The sequence below is a fragment of the Ranitomeya imitator genome, chromosome 1 (genome assembly GCF_032444005.1).
Source record: "Ranitomeya imitator isolate aRanImi1 chromosome 1, aRanImi1.pri, whole genome shotgun sequence".
NCBI classification, from domain to species: Eukaryota; Metazoa; Chordata; class Amphibia; order Anura; family Dendrobatidae; genus Ranitomeya; species Ranitomeya imitator.
In genome coordinates this window covers 656,373,363-656,388,652 of record NC_091282.1, presented here as the reverse complement: position 1 = coordinate 656,388,652, position 15,290 = coordinate 656,373,363, and the positions used below count along the sequence as shown (strand labels likewise).

Sequence of the window (15,290 nt, the reverse complement as noted above, 5' to 3'; positions counted from 1 at the left end):
TTCCTTCCCACCTTTATCAATCAGATGACTTCAAGAAACACCTGCAAATGTCTTGGGAAGCTTATAAACAGGATAATCGTATTCATTTAGATGACTCACAATTATTCTGGATGGCGTCGAAAGCAGTAATAAGAGGTCAGATTATCTCCTATGTCAGTCACAAAAAGAAGGAACTAGCAAAAAGAACCATAGATGCTCAAATCTCGCTGACCCAGGCCTACAAGGCATTTAAATCCAACAATAACCCATTAACAAAAGCACAGTTCTTAGAAGCCAGAGAGGGGGCGGATGCATTGGCGCATGAGAGGGCCATGTTAAACCTGGATTACCAGAAACACAAATTTTACAAGTGGGGCAACAAACCAGGTAGGGTACTAGCTTCACTTACAAAGCCGTACAGGAATAGAGCAAAGATACACAAAATACAACACCGCAACGGACATCAAATAACTAATGACGCAGAAATAGTGGAAGAATTTAGACTTTTTTTCAGTGAATTATATAAAATAGATTCTGGGGGGAGAGAAGGAGGAGAAAACTTCCTCGAAAGTCATTTAGCACCAACGTTAACTGAGGATGAGAGGGAGGCGATCAACACCCCCATTTCCACTACGGAAATCTTGCAGGTTATCAATAATCTCAAGGTTTCCAAGGCACCGGGCCCAGACGGGTTCAGCAACGAACATTACAAGATACTGGGACCTAGTTTAGCACCCCACCTTTGTGAACTATACAATGAAGCAGTCAGGGGAGGATGTCTCCCAGACCGATTCAACGAGGCAGTAGTTATAGTTTTGCCAAAGCCGGGCAAAGACCATATGCAGGTGGAAGGATACAGGCCAATATCCCTACTTAACTCCGACTTTAAGATATTTACAAAAATTTTGGCTGACAGACTTCAAAGGATCATCCCTAACTTAATCTCACCACAACAAACAGGATTTGTTCACGGGAAATCTATCACATACAATATTAGAACGGCCATAGGAGCTATATCCTATTGCAGAGCACAAAAACACACCAAATCAATCGTGGTAAGCCTGGATGCTGATAAGGCTTTTGATAGAGTGGTATGGGACTACTTATACGACCTACTAGCAATCCGTAATTTTGGCCCCTGGTTTTGTGAAGCAGTTAAAACAATCTATAAAAATCCGATGTCTAGGATATCAGTGAATAACATTCTTTCTAAACCATTCGAAATTCAACGGGGAACTCGCCAGGGTTGCCCTTTATCCCCTCTGCTATTTAATTTGGCACTAGACCCGCTCCTGAAAACACTGCAGAATGAAAAGTCCTTTGAAGGGGTTAGGGTGGGAACAAACTCTGTTAAACTTTCAGCATTTGCGGATGATATTCTTTTATTTATCGCCAATCCTGCCCGTGCAATCCCGGCTATTATGAGAATACTAAAAGTTTTTGGTTCGTGTTCGGGTTTTAAAGTTAATTATAATAAATCAGAGGCCCTGGCAATTTTTAGAACTGGTAGGTTGCATGATCCAGAGTTCCCGTTTCATTGGAGTCATGGGTCTATAAAATATCTGGGGATTTGGTTGACAGCAGAAATGTCTAATTTATACACAGCCAATTATAAACCACTAATATCTTCAATAATCAATCTCATCCACTCATGGAAACACTTCACACTATCATTTTCAGGCAGATGCCACTTAATTAAAATGATAGTGTTCCCTAAACTGTTATATGCCTTTCAGACCCTGCCCCTTCTGTTGTCCAAGGCAGACCTTAGCTTACTTAACTCCAAGTTTCGGAAATTTATTTGGGGGATGGGAGGTAGGACGCGTATTGGCCTTGCTAGACTGCAGGCGACAAAAAAAGATGGAGGAGTAAATTTTCCAGACATAGGCAGATACAACCTAGCGGCTAACTTCAGATTCGCCACAGATTGGATAAGGGGTATCTCTCATTTTGCCAACGTGAGTTTGGAACAACAAATGTGCCCCAATATCTCGCTAGCGGCATTGCTACATTTGAGGGGGGAGGAGATTCCGGCGGAAATGCAGGAATACCCGACGCTATGGCAGACGGTGTTGACTTGGAGACGATGCAGGAGACTATGTGGACTGAGTGCTGGGTCTTCCCCTTTTCAACCATTCTTTAAAAACCCAAGATTCTTGGGGGGTAAAGCTCCTTTAATTTATACTCAATTGGCGACTCAGGGATGTAGACTGGCAATAGATCTGCTAGACCTTAATTTTTCTGTATTTTCTTTTGAATCTGCATCGCTCCGATTCTCATCGTTTGACAACAATCCCTTTTTGTTTCTCCAGGCACGCAGCCTAGTTCAAAAATGCCTTCCTATAGGGGGGACAGAGGGAGCGAGGACTAGTCTAGACGGCTTTATTAGAAACACGAAATCTCAACCGACGTCAATAAGCTCTATCTACTCAGTATTAAGAAGGAAATGGTCATGGGAAGGTTTGACCACAGGGATCGCAAGGTGGTCTGGGGATCTTTCAGGTCACCAAGCAGGAGACTTTCTTGAAGCAACCATGACACAAAGGAAATTTATCTCGTACAGCAGCTACACTGACATGGCCCTTCTAATCCTACATAGAGCCTATATCACTCCCTACTTGCAATCAAGAATGTCTCCCTCAGGTGTGTACTCATGCTCAAAATGTAAAGCGCGTAACACTGACATTTTCCATCATTTGTGGAGCTGCTCCAAGATCTGAGATATTTGGGTCAATGTACACTCTGAGCTACAGAGGTTATGCGGGATCAGCTTCACACTTACGCCGCAATGGGCCATCTTTAACATCATAGAAGAGGCAGGTCAGAATTGGCCTAAACACATTAAGGCAACTTTGGTGTTCTGGGCCTCGGCCACCAGAAAAAGCATATTACAACATTGGCAGAATCCAATGGCCCCATCGCTCTCTCTTATACACACAAAGGTCAATTTTTTGTTTAAAATGGAGTGGTTGGAGGCTCAGTCTAATAAGGAGAGGCTATCGAGCAAATTTTTGAACACTTGGTCTCTTTTTATTCCCTCGCTTCCTCTAGAAATCAGGGAGAGGTTACGAGCCCAATTTGAAAATACGCAATGGTATTTGCTGCAGCGGATAAGTGGTCATTCACCAATTCCATAATCTTGTAGCTACAGATGCGCACACAGTGGTTAGGTGGGAGGGTTATGGGTGGGCTCAAGGGAAGGGAGTTACTGTTGAATTAACTACTTTTATATGATTGTTTTGTTTTATGTTGAGAAACTTAATAAACAGATTTATAAAAAAAAAAAAAAAACCTAGACTGCAGTTTGCCAAAATGGACGTGAGTAAGCCAAAATCCTTCTGGGACAGAGGGCTGTGGACAGATCAGACTAAGATGGAGCTTTTTGGTAAAGCACATCCTTCTACTGTTTACCGAAAACGCAATGAGGCCTACAAAGAAAAGAACACAGTACCTATAGTCAAATATGACGGAGGTTCAAAAGATGTTTTGGGGTTGTTTTGCTGCCTCTGGCACTGGGTGCCTTGACTGTCTGCAAGGCATCATGAAATCTGAAGATTACCAAAGGATTTTGGGTCACAATATAGTGCCCAGTGACAGAAAGCTAGGTTTGTGTACTAGGTCATGGGTCTTCCAGCAAGACAATGACCTCAAACATACTTCAAGAAGCACCCAGAAATGGATGGTAACAAAGGGCTGGAGAGTTCTGAAGTGGCCAGAAATGAGTTTGCATCTAAAGCTCATTGAACACCTGTGGAGAGATATTAAAATTGCTGCTGACAGAAGGCGCCTTCAGATATGAGAGAGCGGGAGCAGTTTGCAAAAGAAGAAGAGTGCTCCAAAATTCCAGCTGAGAGGTGTAAGAAGCTTGTACATGGTTATAGGAAGCGATTGATTGCAGTTATTTATTCCAAAGGGTGTGCAACCAAATATTAAGTTGAGGGTGACAACCCTGGCCCATTTTTGGGGCTTTGTGTGAAATTATGTCCAATTTGTTTTTTTCTGGGTTTTTTTTTTTTTGCATTGTTCCAATAGACACAAAGGAAATAAACATGTGCATAACAAAACTCTATAATGCTATAATTTTCTGCAATAAATACTTCATTTTGTGGAACAAGTTCAAGGGTGCCAACACTTACGTCCATGACTAAGACTACGGGTTGTAGCCATATGGAACAATTTACGGTATATATCATGCATATAAAAAAATAACTGGAAAAAAAAATGTTATCATGTTATACACTGGTAAAGTTATAAACAAATCAAAATGTAAAAATAAATCTAAAAATTTAATTTTGATCATTTCCCTTGACACTGTAAATAAAAATAACTGACCATGTACAAAGTAAAAAAATAAAATAAAAGTTTACGAAAATTAAAATTTTAAAAAAAAAAAAATTCTTTAACAAGCCGAAAAAACCCCCAACCCAAAACAAAACCCACTTTCCTTAAAGGATTAAAGTATAACTCCTGATCCTGAACTATAATGCCATGTTCCTTATAGGATCACCTGTAGATCAATGGATCTGGTTTCATTGTGTTTGAACGTAGTGCCATCTGGTGGCAAATTCTATTAGCACAGTGCAAAGATTTGAAAGTGTCAGCGTGGTAAAAACTACAAATTTTATGAAAAATTACACAATATTTGGTCTGGCATTTATGCTAGATTAGAGGTCAGCATTTTTTATTTTATTAATATTTAATGTAGCCACTTTCTGATCAGACAAAGTAACCGACTCATCTGTTTCCTCCACTCACCTGCTGTAGAGATATTGACAGAGTTACTGGGGTCGCTGATATAATCTCCAGCAAACGCCACCAGACGGAACTCGTACATGGCATCCTTGAAAACAAGGAAAGTTGTATTTTACTTTGGGGTCGAATTTTTCAGTCAGATGAGTAATTGAAGGGGACCAAGGTTTGGCGTGAGCTTGGTGTAGACATAACTATCTGAAGAAGTATTGACACCTGGACCTCTAGAATAAAAGGCCTCATGGACAGGGACTTAGTATGGATTATATATCAATCCAACAGAAAAAAGCCATACTTCTTCTTCTAGCGCAATGGCCCTCAACTTGCAGGACATGGTTCTGAACCCAAACCATGTGCACCAGCTCTCTGGACCTTGATAAGAGGGCTATTCCTCAACCAAAGGCTCCAGCACACACATGTCAAACGCTGGGATTCAGTTGAAAGCAATGATGAAAGAGGAAAGTCATCTGCTCCCTCCGTCATTATTCTTACTTTGTGCCTGACATCTTAACTCAGTGAACGCGATGACGTCTCTACAACACACCTACTGTGCAGAGGTTTAGAGCGCTCAGTGAGAGAGAAAGGATTTGTTGTTTTTTATGTGGTGGCCTTATGTTGTATAGAAGACTGTATGGAGCACTTTGTGGGGCTATTATACTGTATGTAGGGCAATGCAGGGCCCATTATATTGCATGGAGGGCTATGTGGAGCTATTATACTGTATGGAGCACTTTGTGGGGCTATTATACTGTATGTAGGGCAATGCAGGGCCCATTATATTGCATGGAGGGCTATGTGGAGCTATTATACTGTATGGAGCACTTTGTGGGGCTATTATACTGTATGTAGGGCAATGCAGGGCCCATTATATTGCATGGAGGGCTATGTGGAGCTATTATACTGTATGGAGCACTTTGTGGGGCTATTATACTGTATGTAGGGCAATGCAGGGCCCATTATATTGCATGGAGGGCTATGTGGAGCTATTATACTGTATGGAGCACTTTGTGGGGCTATTATACTGTATGTAGGGCAATGCAGGGCCCATTATATTGCATGGAGGGCTATGTGGACCTATTATACTGTATGGAGGATTTTGTGGGGCTATTATACGGTATGGAGGGCAATGCAGGGCCCATTATACTGTATAGAGAACTATGTGGAGCTATTATACTGTATATAGCACTATGTGGGGCTATTATCTATATATATATATAATTGTCTAAGGGTTTTTCTGTCTGTCTGTCTGTCTGTCCTGGAAATCCCGCGTCTCTGATTGGTCGAGGCCGCCAGGCTTCGACCAATCAGCGATGGGCACAGCATGGCGATGATGATGTCATAAAGGTTGCCTCGACCAATCAGCGAAGGGCACAGTCTGCCGCGAATTCGCCTCGACCGATCAGCGACTGGCACAGTATCGGCGTAGATGTCATAATGGTTGCCATGGTGACGATGTCATAAAGGTTGCCTTGACCAATCAGCGAAGGGCACAGTCTGCCGCGAATTCGCCTCGACCAATCAGCGACTGGCACAGTATCGGCGTAGATGTCATAATGGTTGCCATGGTGACGATGATGTCATAAAGGTTGCCTCGACCAATCAGCGAAGGGCACAGTCTGCCGCGAATTCGCCTCGACCAATCAGCGACTGGCACAGTATCGGCGTAGATGTCATAATGGTTGCCATGGTGACGATGATGTCATAAAGGTTGCCTTGACCAATCAGCGACGGGCACAGCCTGCCGCGAATTCTGGAATCATCATTGTCCATATACTACGGGGACATGCATATTCTAGAATACCCGATGCGTTAGAATCGGGCCACAATCTAGTACTGTATAAAGGACAATGCAGGGCCCATTATACTGTATAGAGGACTATGTGGAGCTTACATACTGTATGTAACACTATGTGGGGCTATTATACTGTATGGAGGACAATGCAGGGCCCATTATACTGTGTGGACGACTATGTGGAGCTATTATACTGTATGGAGGATTATGTGGAGCTATTATACTGAATGGAGGGCAATGTAGTGCCCATTATACTGTATAGAGGACTATGTGGAGCTATTACACTGTATGGAGCACTATGTGGGTATATTATACTCTATGTAGGGCAATGCAGGGCCCATTATATTGCATGGAGGACTATGTGGAGCTATTACACTGTATGGAGGATTATGTGGGGCTATTATACTGTATGGAGGGCAATGCAGGGTCCATTATACTGTATGGAGGACTAAGTGGTGGACTATCTGTATTATGTATTAATTCAAGGTTGTTATCTTCTGTTGTTACATTTTTAAATTAGGGCATATGCTTTTACTGCTCTTACAAAACATTTATTATTCCAGCATGCCCCATTTGTGATTATGTGTTTATTATATTCCAAGATTTAACAATTAAAATGTATTTGGGACAATCCCTTTAAGTTTGTTTCCATATGGAAAGGTTTATCATTATATTTGATGAAAGGAAAAACTTCCTCAATTGTAGACATTTTATTTTAATAAATATCATAGGTGGTCCGAGACTCTGTCCAAGCTTTTAATTTTAGCCCTCTGTGTATTTACGCATGACATCCCTGCATAGCGGAAGCATGGTCAGTCTTGGCCATGGCCAGCGTCAGGATGTTTGTAATGGTGTCTGGGTATGGACACTGGAACAGAAGGAAACAATTGCCTTTTTTTTGTCCTCTTTGGAATTGACAATCATTTTATAGGTCTTGGATATGAATTAACTGGAGGGGTCTGGACCTTAATAAATTGGAATCCCTGTTGGAAGAAGTTATACGTATAGGTAGTATACAACCAGAACAAGTTGCTTTTATCTTCGTTACAACCGAGCCGCAGTGCAACCAACGCCCCCAGTCATTCTTTATGTGCACTTTACTCTGTCAGTCCCATAAGGAATAAATGGATTGGTGGTATTGTAGTGGGGATAAATGTGCCTTGTTCCAGCCATCATTGAGAGTCCCAGCCGTTGGCCCCCACAAATATGGTTAAGTTGGCCCCCTGTGTTGTGCATAGATAACTTCTTCCTACTGGCATACCCCTTTAAATAGAGAAGTTATGAGCTGAAATCTAAACTAAATAGAGGGGATCTGAATTAAGTAGGGGAAAGTCTAAGATGTGGTTTTCATTATTGATCATATTGGCATAGTTGTCCATGTGTCTATGGTCTACTTCTATTATATAAGAGCTTCACTGGAAAATGGTGGCTCGCCACCCGTTTCTCACCTTGACCAGTCCAGGAACGAGCAGCTGAGTCTTTGTTGTAGGTATGGCATCATCAAGCAGTTCCCAGTCTCCTTCATCCCGCCGGCACTCCAAGCCATATCCACGTAGAGGATACAAGGATCGCAGAGGAGGCACCCAAGTCAGCAGCACTCCACGGGATGTCTCATTGGCAGCCAGGAAGCGAGGAGGGGTGAGGGTATCTCTAGAGTCTGTGGTGGGTATAGGAGGAGGCAATGTGGTGGGTGGGACACCTGAGAGGCCAAAATAGTAGTGAGAATTGAAGACAGAGAAAGAGATTAGGAGCTGTGAGATGGAAAAAAGGGAGACCACTGGCAATAAGGAAAGAGGAAGGTAGACAGAACAGCAGCGGGTTCTTCTCTCTACTGTATACTCACTGAGAGGAGAGGTGGTCACGATCTCACTAAACGGGCCGCTCCCCAGCTTATTCTGAGACAAAACACTGAACTGGTAGGGACTGTCGGCCTGCAGATTCTCCACCACCATGGAGCTGGCTCCGACCGGTGCCGAGAGGGAGATCCATTCATGGTGTCCATGTGACACCCGCTTTACCCTGACAGCGGCACAAGAGACATCCAACAATGATCAAGGACAGCTCGATACAAGAACAAGGAGACCACTGCTGGCCAGTGGATCTGACTCAAATGATGCCTGTTCTTAAAGGGAACCTGTCACCCCCAAAATTGATGGTGAGGTAAGCTCACCGTCATCAGGGGCTTATCTAGAGCATTCTGTAATGCTGTAGATAAGCCGCCGATGTTACCTGAAAGAGGAGAAAAAGAGGTTAGATTATACTCACCCAGGGGCGGTCCCGCTGCGGTCCGGTCAAATGGGTGTCTCAGGTCCGCTCCGGCGCCTCCTATCTTCATTCCATGATGTCCTCTTCTGGTCTTCACGCCGCGGCTGCAAAGTGCTGCAGTGCGCAGTCGCCGGACCTCTCTGACCTTTCCGGCGCCTGCGCACTGCAGTACTTTGCTCTGCCCTCAACAGGACAGACAAAGTACGCCTGCGCCGGAGCCGCAGCGTGAAGAAAAGAAGAGGATGTCATAGAATGAAGATGGGAGGCGCTGTTCCGGACCTGAGACTCCCATCGGAGCAGGACCGCCCCTGGGTGAGTTTTATCTAACCTCTTTTTCTCCTCTATGGGTATGTTTCCACATTCAGGAAATGCTGCGTTTTTGACACTGCGTTGAGCCGCAGCGTCAAAAACGCAGCGTCCAGATGTTACAGCATAGTGGAGGGGATTTCATGAAATCCCGTCTCCACTATGCATTAAAAGACGCATGCGGCATACCCACGAAAACGCACATGCGGCGCATCTTTTAAGAACGCAGCATGTCCTTACATTGCAGAAACAACGCAAGGACAGCGCAGGTGACCTGCCAGTGACCTCAGGTGCAGATTTGGTCAGGATTTTACCTGCATAAAATCCTGACCAAATCCTGATGCAATCCTGAACGTGGACACATACTCTTTCAGGTAACATCGGCGGCTTATCTACAGCATTACAAAATGCTGTAGATAAGCCCCTGATGATGGTGAGCTTAGCTCACCATCAATTTTGGGGGTGACAGGTTCCCTTTAATTGTATTGCATCACATTGAAGTGAGAGTTTGATCCGCAGGCAGCAGTTCATAGAGCTGGAGGAGCAGAGAAGATTGATAAATAATTTGTGAGGAAAGATTTATTAGAAATGGTATGCTATTGATAAATATGGGTTGGTGGTTCTACACAGTAATTGACAAACATTCTTGCATAAATCTGTACATGAAAATACTGGTCAATCATATGTAGGACCACCCACTTGGCTCCTGAACAAGTTAGATAGCTTTTCCCCCCAAAATCTATACATCAATCTAATCTACTTCTGAGCTTCGCAAGCAGCAGTCATTCTGCGACAGTGTCCTCACACTTTAGCAGGATTTGTCATCAGACATAATCATATATCAAAGGGGGTTCTTTAGGATGATCAAATTGGAGGGCATGTTTATCTTAGTAGTTATTGTATGGCAAATTAATGTAAAACTAAGAATTTTAACATGTTCCCCTAATTTTGAAATAATAAAGAAACACCTTTAATACTTGTAAAAAAAAAATTGGGGGACCAGTTTTCACAGCAGAGGTGCAAATTTACAGCCATTAGGTCTTACCAGAAATTTAAAGCATTTGAAAAATAAAATGTTTTCTTTAAAAGAGCAATAAAAAAAATTGCAATAAAAAAAAAAATGAAAAAAAATCTGTACAAACTGAAATACAGTTTTAAATGTTGGCAAACAATTTTTTTTGTTAATTAAATTGGATAGTCGGGACTTTTCAAAAAACAAAAAATGTACCTAAGCACTAACAGGCAGGTAATTGCAACTTACCTTTTAATCCGACAAGGAAAAAATCCCAAAATAACAATAAATAAACTTCAAGCAGGTACACAAATTTTAAACCAATCAAAAAAACTACTTGAATGCAAATAACCAGAGAATAAATATATAAAAATTCAAAATATTTTATTAACACCAATAGAACAATACACAAATAGTAATTAAAAACAAGAGGAGCAGCTTTGGACATCCATAATAATAATATACATAATATTTTATAGAAGGATATTTCCTATTCTGATATTTGAGTACTGTTAGTAACAAAAAAGTGATTCAACTGCTTCTTAGGGCTGCTATATAAGTATATTTCTAAGGGCTGCTATATCAATATATTTCCACCATGGGACATGAGTGTAGGAAAAGGTGCATCAATGTCTATGTCAAAATTGAGATTTTTTATAAAAGGTGACTTATCATATCCTGCACCCACCCCTCACATAAAGCAGCTTTGAAGCAAACAAAGTGCATAGTGCATAGTGCAAAAAATGTATATACTAACCAGTAGTCATGATAGATGAACCAGAGCTGCCTCCTCACACTCCAACGCGCGTTTCACACGTCTTGCTTCTTCAGGGAGTGATCATATATTGATATAGCAGTCCTTAGAAATCTACTATATAAAGCTGAATGTGTGTGTGTGTGTGTGTGTGTGTATGTGTGTATGTCCGGGATTGGCATCTGCACCGTCGCAGCTACAGCCACAAAATTTTGCACAGTCACACGTCGGGACCCTGAGAGCTTCATAGGCTACGTTGTGAGGTGAAATTTTAACCCCGCGCGTTCCAATTCACCAAACAATTTTGCCCCCATCTACATAATGGGGAAAAAAGTAAAAGGAAAAGTGTTGGAAGCGTCGCAGCTACAGCAACAAAATTTTGCACAGTCACACGTCTGGACCCCGAGAGCGTCATAGGCTATGTTGTGAGGTGAAATATTAACCCCGCGCTTTCAAATTCACCAAACAATTTTGCCCCTATCTACATAATGGGGAAAAAAGTGAAAGGAAAAGTGTTGGAGGCGTCGCAGCTACAGAAACAAAATTTTGCACAGTCACACGTCGGGACCCTGAGAGCGTCATAGGCTTCGTTATGAGGTGAAATTTTAACCCCGCGCGTTCCAATTCACCAAACAATTTTGCCTCTATCTACATAATGGGGAAAAAGTGAAAGGAAAAGTGTTGGAGGCGTCGCAGCTACAGCAACAAAATTTTGCACAGTCACACGTCTGGACCCCGAGAGCGTCATAGGCTATGTTGTGAGGTGAAATTTTAACCCCGCGCTTTCCAATTCACCAAACAATTTTGCCCCTATCTACATAATGGGGAAAAATGAAAGGAAAAGTGTAGGAGGCAAATTGACAGCTGCCAGATGTGAACAAGGGGGACTTAAAGAATGAGAGCGATGGCGCCAAAGAGTATATACCGTACAGTTGCTAAGGTGGGGCCTCGACATGGGATACTCACCACACACGGGGATATGAACGCACACAAAATGCGCCACACACTACCACGTGCTTGAACACATATTACCCTCAGCACACATTTCACCACAAATACACCAACCTCGCCACATAAAAGTCAAAACACAAAAGTCGCCACTCAAAACTCGCCACGCGCAGAACTCGCCACATGCAAAAACTAGGCTCTTGCAAAACTCGCCACAAGTGCAAAATTCTCCTCATGAAAAACTCGCCACACGCAAAACTTGCACACGCGGAAAAATTGCCAAATGCACAAAAGTTGCAACACATGCAAAAGTTGCCTCACACAAAACTTGCACATACTCAAAAGGCACCACACATAATACTCGCAACGCGCAAAACTCGCCATGCGCAAAACTTGCTGCACACAACTTGCTACACTAACCTGTCACATGCAACTCGACACACAAAAAGTTGCTACACGCATGTTGCTACACAAAACTCATCTCACAAAAGTCGATACATGCATGTCGCCACACGCAACTCAACACACACAACTTGACAAACGAAACTCGCCCTAAAACACACACAAGTCTGGTATTATCCTTCAAAAATAAAAATCTGATTAATAAGCAGACAAACTACAACAATTGCACCATATAGGAAATACGGCAGCTGTCAGTCACATGACCTGTCTATTATGTGTATGTGTGAGCTAATATATACTGCCAGGGGGAGGGCTTCCTGTTGGCTGGGGATTTATCAGGCTGCCAATTTAGCTTACAAATACTGAGGTAAAAATACTGAGCAAATAACGTGTGAACGAGGTCTAATACAGGAGGAGATGACACACAGGTATATACTATATACAGGAGAGATGACACACAGGTATATACTATATAGAGGAGGAGATGACATATAGGTACATATATATACAGGAGGAGATGACATACAGGTATATACTATATACAGGAGGAGATGACATACAGGTATATGCTATATATAGAAGATGACATGCAGGTATATACTATATGCAGGAGGAGATGACACTCAGATATATACTATATACAGGGGAGATGACACACAGGTATATACTATATACAGGAGGAGATGACATACAGGTATATGCTATATATAGAAGATGACATGCAGGTATATACTATATGCAGGAGGAGATGACACTCAGATATATACTATATACAGGGGAGATGACACACAGCTATATACTATATACAGGAGGAGATGACATACAGGTATATACTATATATAGAAGGAGATGACTTTCAGGTATATACTATATATAGGGGAGATGACACACAGCAGGTATATACTATATACAGGGGAGATGACATACAGGTATATACTATAAAAAGTAAAAAAGTGAAAGGAAAAGTGTTGGAGGCGTCGCAGCTACAGAAACAAAATTTTGCACAGTCACACGTCGGGACCCTGAGAGCGTCATAGGCTTCGTTATGAGGTGAAATTTTAACCCCGCGCGTTCCAATTCACCAAACAATTTTGCCTCTATCTACATAATGGGGAAAAAGTGAAAGGAAAAGTGTTGGAGGCGTCGCAGCTACAGCAACAAAATTTTGCACAGTCACACGTCTGGACCCCGAGAGCGTCATAGGCTATGTTGTGAGGTGAAATTTTAACCCCGCGCTTTCCAATTCACCAAACAATTTTGCCCCTATCTACATAATGGGGAAAAATGAAAGGAAAAGTGTAGGAGGCAAATTGACAGCTGCCAGATGTGAACAAGGGGGACTTAAAGAATGAGAGCGATGGCGCCAAAGAGTATATACCGTACAGTTGCTAAGGTGGGGCCTCGACATGGGATACTCACCACACACGGGGATATGAACGCACACAAAATGCGCCACACACTACCACGTGCTTGAACACATATTACCCTCAGCACACATTTCACCACAAATACACCAACCTCGCCACATAAAAGTCAAAACACAAAAGTCGCCACTCAAAACTCGCCACGCGCAGAACTCGCCACATGCAAAAACTAGGCTCTTGCAAAACTCGCCACAAGTGCAAAATTCTCCTCATGAAAAACTCGCCACACGCAAAACTTGCACACGCGGAAAAATTGCCAAATGCACAAAAGTTGCAACACATGCAAAAGTTGCCTCACACAAAACTTGCACATACTCAAAAGGCACCACACATAATACTCGCAACGCGCAAAACTCGCCATGCGCAAAACTTGCTGCACACAACTTGCTACACTAACCTGTCACATGCAACTCGACACACAAAAAGTTGCTACACGCATGTTGCTACACAAAACTCATCTCACAAAAGTCGATACATGCATGTCGCCACACGCAACTCAACACACACAACTTGACAAACGAAACTCGCCCTAAAACACACACAAGTCTGGTATTATCCTTCAAAAATAAAAATCTGATTAATAAGCAGACAAACTACAACAATTGCACCATATAGGAAATACGGCAGCTGTCAGTCACATGACCTGTCTATTATGTGTATGTGTGAGCTAATATATACTGCCAGGGGGAGGGCTTCCTGTTGGCTGGGGATTTATCAGGCTGCCAATTTAGCTTACAAATACTGAGGTAAAAATACTGAGCAAATAACGTGTGAACGAGGTCTAATACAGGAGGAGATGACACACAGGTATATACTATATACAGGAGAGATGACACACAGGTATATACTATATAGAGGAGGAGATGACATATAGGTACATATATATACAGGAGGAGATGACATACAGGTATATACTATATACAGGAGGAGATGACATACAGGTATATGCTATATATAGAAGATGACATGCAGGTATATACTATATGCAGGAGGAGATGACACTCAGATATATACTATATACAGGGGAGATGACACACAGGTATATACTATATACAGGAGGAGATGACATACAGGTATATGCTATATATAGAAGATGACATGCAGGTATATACTATATGCAGGAGGAGATGACACTCAGATATATACTATATACAGGGGAGATGACACACAGCTATATACTATATACAGGAGGAGATGACATACAGGTATATACTATATATAGAAGGAGATGACTTTCAGGTATATACTATATATAGGGGAGATGACACACAGCAGGTATATACTATATACAGGGGAGATGACATACAGGTATATACTATATACAGGAGATGACATACAGATGTATACTATATATAAGGGAGATGACAAACATGTATATACTGAGGTGATGAGGTGAAAATGAGAGGTGTGAGGTGAAAATGAAAAGGTGTGAGTGCAAAATGAGAGGAGTGAGGAAAAATAGTGGAGTGATCAGAAAATGACAGATGTGAGGTTGAAATGACAAGTGTTAGGGGGGAATGAGAGGAGTGAGGGAGAAAATGAGAGGTGTGAGGGAGAAAATGAGAGATGTGAGGGGGAAAATGAAAGATGTGATTGGGAAAATGAGAGGCGTGATGGGAAAATAAGAGAAGTGAGGTGCTATAACTAACCACAGATATT

At 42.2% G+C, this 15,290-nt stretch overlaps 1 protein-coding gene across 1 annotated transcript in view; it reads right to left on the bottom strand.

Annotated features, from left to right (window-relative positions):
• IGSF9 (immunoglobulin superfamily member 9) overlaps positions 1 to 15,290 on the bottom strand; it is a 143,991-nt gene that overhangs the window by 19,920 nt on the left and 108,781 nt on the right. Inside the window, exons 14-16 of the mRNA XM_069728767.1 lie at positions 8,364 to 8,539; positions 7,969 to 8,219; positions 4,735 to 4,819 (exon numbers count right to left, since the gene is read on the bottom strand). Of these exons, the coding sequence (XP_069584868.1) occupies positions 4,735 to 4,819; positions 7,969 to 8,219; positions 8,364 to 8,539 (512 nt within the window). The remainder of the gene's footprint in view (positions 1 to 4,734; positions 4,820 to 7,968; positions 8,220 to 8,363; positions 8,540 to 15,290) is intronic.